The sequence below is a fragment of the Triturus cristatus genome, chromosome 1_2 (genome assembly GCF_964204655.1).
Source record: "Triturus cristatus chromosome 1_2, aTriCri1.1, whole genome shotgun sequence".
NCBI lineage: Eukaryota > Metazoa > Chordata > Amphibia > Caudata > Salamandridae > Triturus > Triturus cristatus.
Genome location: NC_140580.1, coordinates 277739909 through 277752331, shown reverse-complemented (window position 1 = coordinate 277752331; position 12423 = coordinate 277739909). Strand labels below are relative to the sequence as shown.

The 12423-nt window shown below is 45.2% G+C and overlaps 1 protein-coding gene across 6 annotated transcripts in view; it reads left to right on the top strand.

Moving 5' to 3' along the window:
- The window catches only part of LOC146867157 (uncharacterized), a 1274092-nt gene that overhangs the window by 819293 nt on the left and 442376 nt on the right, over positions 1–12423 (top strand). For all 6 annotated transcript variants that reach the window (XM_085603699.1, XM_085603695.1, XM_085603693.1 and 3 more), the window contains one exon: positions 11506–11576. In XM_085603699.1, the coding sequence (XP_085459825.1) occupies positions 11506–11576 (71 nt within the window). The remainder of the gene's footprint in view (positions 1–11505; positions 11577–12423) is intronic.

Here is a 12423-nt window from a genome sequence, read left to right as displayed (position 1 = left end):
TGTAGCAGGATGAGTTGGAAGACTTTTATGTTTGTGAGACTTCACACAGGAGACAAGCCAGCACGCCCTTGGAGTCACTTTGGTTCTGGGTTGGAGACGTGCAGGTCCTGTCCTTCTAACTCCCAGGCAAGAGGGCTGCAGGTCAGCACAGCAAAGCAGGAGTCCAGCAGAGTGGCAGTCCTTGTAGCATCACAGGGCTCCTTCTTCCTGGCAGAGTATCCGCAGGTCCAGAAGTGTACTGAACTGGTGGTGTCAGGGGTCCAGTATTTTTAACCAGTTGTGTCTGTTAAGTGGGGAGAGTTCAAAGAGATGCCTTTGAAGTGCACATATTCCCTGCCCTGGCTCCAGACTCACTACAGGGGGATCTGCAGCCCTTTGTGTCGGCACAGGACACAGACTATTCAGGTGTAAGTGCCAGCTTCTCCCGCCCATCCTGCCTAGGATAGCCCATCAGGATGCGGATGGCCCATCAATCGCAGCAAGCTCGCTTTGGGTTTGGCTGCCTAGCTCAGCTGTCACTTACCCCAGAATCCAGAAGTGCATTCAGAGACTGGCAGAAGGCACCAAATGGCTAAAGTAAGAAAATGCAACTCTCTAAAAGTGGCATTTTCAGAATTACAATTTAAATCTGACTTCACCATAAGCTTTGATTTTACATTGTGATTCCAGAGACACAAAACCTGAAGGACCAATATCTTCCCGATTGGAAATTAAACTTATAAAATGGAATATGGTAATCCCAATGTTCTCCTATTGGAGAGATAGGCCTTGCAGTACTGAAAAGCGAATTTAAGAGTTTTTCACTACTAGCACATGTAAAACTTACAAGTGCATGCCCTACTTTTTAAATACACTGTACCCTGCCGTTTGGGCTGTCCAGGGCCTACCTTAGGGGTGGCAGAGATGTATTAAACAGGAAGGTTGGGGCCTAGCAAGAGGGTTAACTTGCCAAGTTGACATGGCAGTTTAAGACTGCATATACAGGCTCCGCAGGGGCAGGCCTAAAACATGTTTAAAAGGCTAGTTAAGTGGGTGGCACAATCAGTACTGCAGGCCCACCTGTAGGATTTCATTTACAGGCCCTGGACACATGTAGTGCACTTTACTAGGGACTTATACATAAATGAAATACGCCAATGTTACCATGTTTTACACAGAGAACATGCGCTTTAGAACTGGCTTGCAGTGGTAAAGTTCCCAGAGTCCCGTCCTAAAACCCCCAAAAAATGAATTCAGCAAAAAGAGAAGGAGGAAGGCAAAAAGTTTGGGAGTGACACAGCAGAAAGGGTAATTTCCATCAACACCCATCTGAAGAGCTGATGCAGCTACTGCACTGTTTCCTTTTATGTTACTGTAATGTCTCTGAGCCTACTGGAGGCTTCGGTTATCGTAGAAGGTGGACACAGATAAAAACAGGATGGGTAAAAGATGTAAACTCCCTTTTTGATACGGGTGGTGACTGGTTTATATAGAAGATAGCATGTAAACTTGAATACTGCGTGCCAAGCTAGAGAAGTGGGGCTCCTTATACTATTAAGGGCTCAGACAGACTCGAATATGAGGAGGCCATGCATCTGAAATAACTTTCTTCCTATTCATTGAGTTTAACTATTTGAAATAAAACACTTTCTGTCTTGTTTCTCAGTTTTTATATTTTTCTGCTACTTTCCATGTTTTAGAAAACGAAGATAGCATTTGCTATACAGTGGCCACAATGAGACATTTGACTTTGTAAGTCAACTTTTGTTTCAGCTTTACAAGCCAAATCTGAAAATGTGCTGCGCAAGGTGGTACGAGGAAGTGCAGTCACTGAGAGGAAGAAAAGAAAGTATTAACCTTCTGTTCCAGTCTAGTTGATTATAGGGTCAGAAACCAGGGAGTAGGAGGGGCCCTCCTAGCCTCCAACTTGGTTTGGTCAACAATGGATACGGCTGGCTTGCTGTTGAAGTCCCCGCACACTAAGATAGCATGAGGGCATCACTTACTCCTAGCACTATTTAGCTGTGATATGTTCCCGTTACATGCGTTATCAATGTAAGAGCTTAGTAGATTTATTGTTGTAAATGGTCTTTTTGTTTCCCTCGTGGAATATAAACATTGAATAGGTCCAAGACCCATTATTCATGGCAGACTTTCAGATGTTGGATGTTATTTCCGTTTTCCTGTTTGGTTTCCACCTGCACTGATACTTGGGAGATTCACTGCAACCCAGGTTGTTACACCTCCTTCTGGCCTTCACTTATTTCCGTTGGTTGCTTGTAAGGAATAGTTGAAGAACCCCCTCAAGTTCTATTTCATTGAGTGCACAGGTCCCTTGAAGACAGAAAATTGAATGTGATTTGATGCAAGTGACCCATTCTTCATCCTCTGATTTCCGCTGCAAGTTGGTGATTTTCCAACTAATTAATCTGACCTGATCACTTTCAATTTGAGCAGAGCGTTTATCCCGTGTGGAAAATCTTGAGATGTCCTGAGGGGCTCCCTGCAAGGCGGCTGGTAACCAAGTCCAAATAGAGTAGTCGCCTGGGGGCTCAGTCGGAGCAAGAATGATGCTGGGTCAATCGCTGTTAACCAGCAATACTTGCATTCGCTGGTGGTTGTTTGTTTTAAAGTTTTATTCCTAGACTTTGTGAGTCGAAGCCACTATTTGGGTCACGGTCAGATCTGACAAGAGGCTGTGGACATCGCTGCCTCTGAGTCAAGACCACGTGGGTGTCAGACAGTATTTAAAAAAATACTTGGATACTGGTCTGTCTTTCCTGTGGTGACAACGATTCCCCTGTCCAACAGTATGGCTTCTTGTGTTAGCATTACTTTGATGATGGCCCTATTTGCCCACCAGGAAACCGTTGCTTCTCTAGAGCCCTCCTTGGTCACGGATGGAACAAAGCCTACTCAAAGCAGGTCTGTAGACAGCACTTTATTAAGCCTGGGCAATGCCTCTATCACTCTTAATAAATTGCCTCTGTTTAAGACTTCGTGGCAGCCTCTGGAGCAGTAGGTTGGTGTAAAGAGAATTATGTTGTTACCTATGGGATGCCCAATATAGGCAGGTGGGCCTGCGTTGCAGCTTCCTTTACCTGGCTTGTCCCATCAGAGAGGAGACTGCATTTGTGGGCCAGCCATAGGGATGGTATAGTTTTGGCGACAGACCAGTTACCCTGATGTCCTGTGAGTTATGCCAGCTATGAAGAAAAACCTGCCTGTCTGCTTGTGGAGGAGACTGCGAGTTCCTGAATGAGTCTCTTTCTTTTGAGAGAACTGCTGTAGAGCTCTTGCCTTCTTAATACCAGGAGATCAGATTGGGCTATAGTGGCTTCATGGCTAAGGTCTGTATCCCTGGCTGCAGGTTGTAGCCATGCTTGTGTGGGCTCATCAATTAATTGGCAAATTGTACACCCAGCTTGGTTTCTAAAGGTTGTAGGATTGTCATGGGGCCAAGGTAGAAGGTACAGCTAAAGTGATGGATAGTTTCCCAGTATGGGGCTTTCCATTTCTATACTCTTTGTCTGTAATTGAGAGCATGAGGTGGCTACTGGGTACTGTGAAAGGATAGAAGATAATTCTTTCTTTCTTGGACCTGTCGGGAAACACTGAATGTGAGGGTTCCTTGCACTGAAGGTTGCACTGGAGTTTCTGTGTGGGGTTCTCGCTGGTTCCATTGAGTCTCGAAGTAGAAGCCCCTAAATGAGTCTGTCCTTACTCATTTCATGGCTCGCATTCTACCCCATTGATCACTGTCACATTAGTTGCTATGGTGCGCAGAGTTTCAGTTTGGATGTCTAATATGAGGTTTGCGCAGTCAGGGCTTCTGCAACTATAGTGAGCATTGAGCACATGTTTTTCATGATAACGAGTATATTTTGTGCAGGTGGTGTTTGGGAATATCTATACAAGGTTTGCTCCACTTCTGATTATACAGCCCATTGGAGTTGGACGACATGTTGAGGGCTTGCAGATATTTTAAGTCCACTTCGTCTTCGTCCAGTTCATAAGAGTCAGTTACATCTTTCTTAGCTGTGCAGCGTAAGAAGTTGAATGTAGATGGTCCATCTTGTAGAGTCTGCTGGTTTGGTCCAGGGCCTGGGTGCAAAGAAGAGTCAGGCGTTAAGCTCAAATAAATAGGCAGGTCCTCAGGTTTCAGTTCCCTATGAACCATGGCACTCGTGATAATGTATTGGGCGTGGGCATTGCGCGAGGTTGATGGCTTAGTAGCTAATGGACTGGTTTGCTGTAGGTTGAGATCTCAGCTGACCATGCAGGCAGGCTGATGAGGTTTCACCTTGGTCAAAGGGCTATGGGGGTGAAGATGACGACTAGACATGATAGGTTCATCTCGTGGTAACATAATAATGCTCTCTGTTTTCTGGGGATGGTGTGGCATTGCTTAGATTACTTAAATTGCTTGGGTTACCATACTTGAGATCCTATTTCTCTCATATTGGAGGGATTCTTTAAGCTTTACACTATACTGGGGTTTGAGCAAGACGTTTCAAAGTAATAATTTGTAATTCTGTTCGGAGATGAAGCTGAAGCCGATCTTGGCCAAGGGAGGCATGATGTATTCTCTGCGGTAGAGAGGCATGGTGACTGCATGGAAACAGACTCCAGAAATACGGGATAAGGAAGGCGTGAAAGGGTGTTTAATAGTGGGACAAGAGGCATGGTTAAAGGTTGCATTTGGCATGGACTTTGGGCAGCAGTAGTTAAGCTTTGACTTTGGTTAGTTCTGTCTCCTTATAAACGTCCCTCGCCCAGAGTCTGGATTAAGACATATGAGTTCAAGTTTGGGTTGACTTCGGGGAGAAGAGATGGCAGCATGGTGGACCCCACATCCTGTGGCCTATCCCCAGGGTGTTCGGGCTGGGCTGTCATTTTCATTGTCTGCCTCGTATTGCTCATAGTTAGGTGGTACAGGTGAGTCCTTAGAATTTTAAAGGGGTCCCAAGGGCTTGTATGGGACCTTATATAAGAAAGCTGGAAAGGCGGGCCAGTACTAGAGGGTACAGCCATTGCTGGGGGGCTAGCAGCCAAACCGAAAAACCTGACTGCCCAACTGAGCAGCTGCCCAGGTGCTCTACTGCCTACTCTGCTGCCAGTCTTTGCCCATGGTGCCTCTGCATAGGCGGTTACCCTGTATGGGTAAGGGACAGGACAAATGAAGGCAGCTAGCTCAGAGGATATGAACACTACATTTCCTTTCTGCCAAGTGAACTCCAAAGGCAAGAGTGAATGGGCCAATTGGCTGGTGGTATAAGTTTTGTAGCTACGGGCTATAAAACTATGCCACAGTAGATGCTGAAATGACATGAAATGGCTGTGACTGTTGGAGGCTCCTTCTTCTGGAAATGAGTGGGGGAGTACCTGCAAAGGTAGGCTATGAAAGAAAATGTTTTTGTGGCCATTAGTGCGCCCAGTCTTTGTGAGCCTTTCTGGGTTCACTAGACTCAGGCTCTAAGTTCAGTGAGTGCTCTGGCCTTAGACCAAAGGGTGGAGGGAGAAGCAATGCAGCATCAGTGGCATTCCTGTTGGTTTCCTGTGGTTCTGTGGTGCTATAAGCTTGTACTCCACTGGGTTGCTTGTTGGCTACCTGTTATGCTGTGACTTAGTCTTTCTTCTCTCTTTCCCTAGTGTATCTAGTCTTTAGTAGAATGTGGGGATAGTGACATAGGTGGGTTCCAGGTTGGTTAAGACCAGTGGGGGCTGTTGGTGTCTGGCTGGTCAAGCACAGGGTCCCTATGCTCCATTATAGATAAAGAACCCAACATATTGGACTACGTGCTGTTCTTGGACTGGAGAGACTACAACATTGTTGGCGACAGTATGGGATGTGCCAGACACCTGTGCCTGTGTAGTGGAGCTGGAGACAAAGGAACCCTGCTCCACATACCAGGTCTCTCACCGCTGTGAGGAGTGCGGTAGGACTGTCTACACAGAATTTTTTTTTTTTTAATTATAGCCTTACGATTTTCCCTGTAAATCGCAATGAGCCTTTACCGCCAACCTAAAATCCAGGCGGTCAAGTCCTTGAGCCCGTCACGCATTCAAATTGTACCCGCTCACTTTCCTCTCGTGCTGCCTGCTCTCACGCCTCCTCCCTCTATCCCCTTTCTTCCAGCGTTCTCGTCTAACACAGGTGCACCCGCAGCGTTTGTCAAGCGTTACCAAGGCTCCCGGTTCCTTTGCCCGTATCTTTCGCACCACTGGAGTTCAGTAACAAGTGTTTGTCTTTAAACAACGAATATTCAAGCACTGTTTCACTTGCTATATTAGACGAGTGCAAGCCTTCAGCCATTTCCCGTTCTCACTCGAACAGCCTACTATAGAGTTCAACAGTGGGAAAGAGATACTCATCACAAACACTGCCATCCGGTGGTTGTAGATAGTACTGCACTTTGACTACAGTCAATATAGACGTAAGTACATTGGATGGTTGTCGATTGTACTGCACTTTGACTACAGTCAATATTTGCATAAGTACATTGTAAGTTTAAAAGCAACAAGTGCTAAAGCAACCATCAAGAGTTTCAATCAGTCTGTGGTTGTCCCTCCATCTTTTCTAATGCTGCAACGTTAACCACCTATAGAGTGGGAAGACTGGATAGAAACATTTGAAAACTATCTTGTAGCGTTAGGTGGATCTAATTTTTCTCCAATCAGGAAAAAAGCTTTGTTAACAGGATGCCTTGGCACTGAGTGTCAACAGATCTTTAAATATTTGCCACAAGTATATGAAGACAACAGCGATGTAATGGAGGATGTGTATAAGGAAGCCAAATTCCGTGTTCACAAACGCTTTGCCAAGTCATTGAATATTGTTATGCAACGACACAAGTTCTACACCCAACCACAGAGGCCAGGGGAATCCGTAGATGAGTTTGTGACGAGATTAAGAGAATTGGCCATGAAATGCAAGTTTGGATCTATGATGAAGGAACTCATAAGAGACCAATTAATTGTTCAGTGCAATAACAAAAAGATGCAGGAGCGCTTGTAGGCAGCTGCTGATCCCACTTTTAAGGAGGCCATGAAGAAGATTGCTTAAGTTGTGGAGGAATCAAAGAAATGTATGAGGGAAATGCAACAAATGAGCAAAAGGGAAAACATAGACGTAACAGTGGATTGCGAGACTGAGTCGGTTAATTTTGTCAAGAGGAAAGCAACAATTTCAACTGGACCACCTAATAAAAATGCAAGTTCAAGAACCATCGTATTCACCCAAGGCAGATCCACCGCACGTTTTTGCTACCTCTACGGCAGCAGCTTTCCCCAATGAGACTCCAAATCTTGTTTTGCTTTGGTAAAAGATTGCCGGTCTTGTGGGCGTAAAGGCCATTTTGCTCGAATGTGGAAGACAAGCACAGGAAGGGTGGCAGCCGTTGAGGAATCAGCAGAGCTCATGGAGCACAGGATTCTCATTGTGGACTCAAAATATGTTGGCCAAATTGGACTTGGTGAACTTGATGATTCCAAGAGATGCTTACGTCCCAGAACAGACTTTGTGGTGGGTGAGAGAACAGTAACACTGATGGTGGACTCGGGCTGCTTGTACACCATCATTTCGAAAGATCTGTTTGATGAAGTGTGGCCGGGCTGAGTGTTGAAAGCCGCAGATGTGGTATTGAAAGGTTATCAAGGAGCCAACATTGGTGTGATGTGTTATTTTAATGCTAACATTGAGTTTCCGAAGAGAAACACGAAAGGGAGAATTTATGTTGCAAATGATGGTCCACCTATTTTGGATTGGGCTCATCAATATGACTTACACATAGTGGTGAATCCAAGCGCATCAGAGCAAGTCATGGTTGAGGATGAGGGTGATGTGAGTGATGTACTGTTACAGTTTTCAATAACAAGTTAGGGGTGGCCAGGGACTATACCCACAATATAATCTAAGGAAAGATGCCATACCGGTAAGACATAGTGCCAGGAAAGTACCAATCGCTATGAGGGAGGAAGTTAAAAACATCATTGACCAAATGGTTAGTGATGGTGTCATCGAACCTGTGGAGGCAACACAATGGTTATCCCGTGTTGTGATTACAAAAAAAGCTGATTGGTCTTCGAGATTCTGTGTTGACCTCCGCAGCTTAAACCAGAATGTAGTCATGGACTGGTTACCCCTCCCCAACATCACAGAGCTAGTCTTTTTACTGGCCGGGGGAAATATTTCCCTAAATTAGATCTCAGCAGTGCCTGTCACCAGGTAATGCTACATCCAGACTTGAAATATCTTACTGCGTTTATCACAGCTGATGAAGTATTTCAATTTAATAGGTTGCCCTACGGTTTGTCATCAATGGCTGGTGTGTTTCAAAGACGTATTTTGAAAGTGTTGGCTGGGATCAGAAATGTCATATTTTTCAGGATGACATTCTCATTTTTGGAGATAGCATTGATTCTCACAATGATACGTTACGTGAAGTGCTTACCAAATTGTTTCAGGCTGGCCTCAGCTTGCAGAAAGAGAAGTGGAAGTTCCTGGTGAGTGAGTTCGAGTACCTAGAGTACCCCATTCCCAGTGAGGGATTAAGACTAAAAATGAATTTAGTGACTGGCATTGCCATTGTTAATGCCGAAACCCCCAGTGACAAGGATATGCTGCGCTCATTTATGGGCATGGTAGAATACTATGGCAAGTTTGTGAGAGACTTTGCCAATAAATCCGAACCGTTGAGGGAGTTGCTTAGGAAAGGAAGGAAGTTTGAGTGCGGAACTGCTCAGCAGAGAGCTCGCTCCACTATTAAGGAAGACATGATTTTGAATGCCAAGATACTAGCTCCATTTCAGTGCAGCCTCAAGACAGAGCTTACGGTAGATGCTAGTGTAATCAGGCTTTGTTCACTGCTTTTGCAGTTACATGGAGGGGTGGAAAGAACTGTAGCTTTTGCGTCTCATTCGTTGACAAATACTGAAAGAAATTATTCGGCCATCGAGCGGGAGGCACTGTCTGCAGTTTGGGCTACTACCCATTTCCGCACTTTTATATGGGGTTCTAAAATGATTCTCAGGACTGATCATAAACCATTATTAAAGGTCTTAGCACCAAATGGTTTTAAGAACTGCTCAGCCCGTTTGGCCAGGTTGGCCATGAAATTACAGGAGTGTGATTTCACAGTGGAATTTTTGCCTGGTTGGAAGAATAGAGTAGCTGATTGTCTGCCTGACAAACTGTGTGAGGAAGGCTATTTAGTTACTGAGGAAGATGTGGCAAGTGTGGACGAGGTGTTAGGTGATCTGCACAGTGCAGTCTCCAAGAAGGAATGGATGGAATCCTAGGAGAAGAATGAAGAACTGAAAGCAGTAACCAGAATGATTAAGGAAAGGGTTAAAAGAGAGAGCACATATTCTGATGCTGTCAGACTTTTTTCCAAAGTGGTGCAGGAATTATCTGTGAATATGGATCATCTCATCATCTGGGGTGAGAGATTTTTTCCTTCTGTGGTACTGAGGCCTAAACTAATTTGTTTGGCACACGAAGGTCACATGGGGAAAACATTCACCCTTAAAAGGTTGAAAGATAATTTTTGGAGGTTGAGAGTGGGGGCCGTGCTAAAGACACTAAGTTGCATATGTCCAAAGCAGATTCTGTGTGTGAGAAAGTTAGCTTGGACTTTATTGGTCCAGTCACATTTCTGCCAGAGCAAGAACGTTTTGCTGCTGTGGTGGTGGATGCAAGATCAAGATGGTTTGAGGTGGCATTCTTGAAGAACATATGTACAAAAGCTACCATCGCTTTATTGGAAGACGTATTTTAGGAGGGGGGAGTGCCTGTGAAACTCATCACTGACAATGGTACACAACTCACCTCAGGTGAAATGAGGACATTTTTTGCACGTGTTGAGGTGAAACATGTGTGTACATCTCTGTATAACCTCCAGAGCAATAATCAGGTGAAAAGAATGAAGAGATTGGTATTGGTGAAGGGTACGATGGAGTTGACTGGTAAAGCGGGACTAAGTGTGCAGAGTGCAATGAAAGATATGTTGTGGGCATACCCCACCACACCCGATGTGGCTACAGGGTAGACGCCTATTGAGATGATGAGGGGCAGGAAACCTAGCACAAAACTATTTCCTTCCTGGTTGTGGAGGTGTGGTGAGAAGTCAGTAAGCAAAGCAGGCCTTGATTCCTCCTAGTGTGGTCTGATTTATGTGGGAGACTGGGTCGAAGTCAAGCCAGGTGGGATGAGGTCTGGTTTGTCAACATTTTGAAGTCCCTACAAAGTCAAGGTGGAGGGCCACAGTTGGGTGAGGTTGGAAAGTGAGCCAGTCTGGAACATGAGAAGAGTGGCTTTATTTCAAAGGGGTGGTTTATTCGTCAGTACAGGCAGGGTTGGAAGCAGGCTCGTGTTTGCCAAATTCGAATGATGACGAGTCCCAGGTGACTGATAATTGGAGTGAGAATGTTGTGAAGGTGTCTCTAGCAAAGCCTGTGCTGCACAATGCAGAGGGTGGTGATGCACAAGGAGAAATTTGGTCGGGTGGAAGAGGAAGAAGATGTGGTAAGCCTCCCAGATGGCTTGATGATTACATGTGTGGCTGAGTAGCAACTTGGGGAAGGTGTTGGTGTGTTTTTTGGGGGGCATACGGGTGGTGGGTGGTGTCTCATGTACGGGGTTCCTCTTGTGTTCCTGTATGTTCGTCTGCCTCTGTTTGTGTGCTTCCCCAGGCGATGTGGGAGGTGGGGGTCATTTATATATATATTGTGATGAAAGAAAAGGGATGTGTTATGATATGACTTAGTCTTTCTTCCCTCTTTCCCTGGTGTATCTAGTCTGTAGTAGAATGTGGGTATAATGACATAGGTGGGTTCCAGGTCGGTTGAGACCAGAGGGGGCTATTGGTGTCTGGCTGTTCAGGACAAGGTTCCTATGCTCCATTAAAGGTAAAGAACCCAACACATTGGACTACGTGTTGTTCTTGAACTGGAGACACTACAACGCTACCTTTTGGTTGAGACAGGCTGGGTCCAGCAGACAGGCTGTCATGGGGGCTAGGGCCCTGGGGGCAGCAGCGATAATGGGCTGGTCAGCTGGCGGTGGTCATGGAAAGTGCGAGCCACATGGGTAATTAGGCCAGCCGCTTCTGTATGTTGCTGTCTCTAACCCTGTGCTACGGTAACTACCTTATCGCGTCTTGCTAAACCCAACTAAGCCCAATACCCGATGCCCAACAGTAACCCTGACTAACCCGCTACCATGTCACCTCATGTACTGGAAGAAAGGCCGGCAATGTTGGCCCGCTCTTGCTTCGCCGGGTGGACGGCTATGGTGCCGGAGTGATCTCCAGCTGGTATGTCTCCCTTCAGAGTGCTGAGCTTCAAGGCTCTGTCTTTCCAGTTCCAGCAAGGCTCTGGGACATCTATATTTATTTTATTATCATTTACTCTTTTTTCATCTATTTCCTCTTTGAATGTTTTTAACATATATATTATTGCAAAATTATGATGAGAGACTATATTAATTTCTGAATAAGAGACACACGTTTCATATTTTCTTTCTAGGTCCCCTCGCTAATGAGAAGCATGTAGTAAAGACCAGATTTTCTCCTATAAGACCAGAAGACATTTCAATGGTAAGTTCTACCACTAGTGAATTTGTTTACATTAGTTTTATGCATTTGTTTTGCTATTGCCCAATTATCAGCTTTCCTACACATTTTAACTATTTGCAATGTGGAAGCATTCCTTGGTCACCTCCAACATGCCACACTCCTTAACAGACTATTGTCTGTTAAGGAGAGTGGCATGTTGGAGGTGACACCCTGCAATATGATAGAGCAGATTCTGTAGGGGGTTTGGGCTTACATAGGAGCCGATGTAGTTTCTAGTTCCTCTAGTTTTTAGAGCCCGGTCAATCCGGACGTATTTTCTCACTCTCTTGATGAGTCGTGCTCTTGTGTGAGGTATGCTTTTTAGTGGTGTACATTGAAAGGCCTCTATTTAGAATTTGGTGGGGAAGGTACTCCGTCGCAACATCGCACTGTCTGTCACTGCCATGTAAAACCTGGCTGTTCAGGGCAGTGAAAAATGCAAAATGACTCCCATGCCATGGGAGAAAAATCCTATTTAGAGGCTGGTCATTACTGTTTTTTTATTGGTGGGCAGAGTACCCTTGCCATGGCAATTGTAAAGTACTCCACCATGGGAAATGGTACATGCTCCCTCTGCCAAAGTGTACATTGGGCCCTAAGTCAGGGATGCATTTGAGGGAGGGATGTTACTGTAGTCTAGGTGTAACAAGACCCTGACCTTGATGACAGTTCTTAATTCATACTCTTGCAGGTTTATTTTGACATATTGGAAAAGTTAGATTTTGTGCCATGCAGTGTTATATATGTACCCAGAACTAAGCCGCAGATCTGAGTTTACCAAAGTATATGCAGTGGAAGGGTAAAAAATCTCCAAGACAGTTCTGCTCAG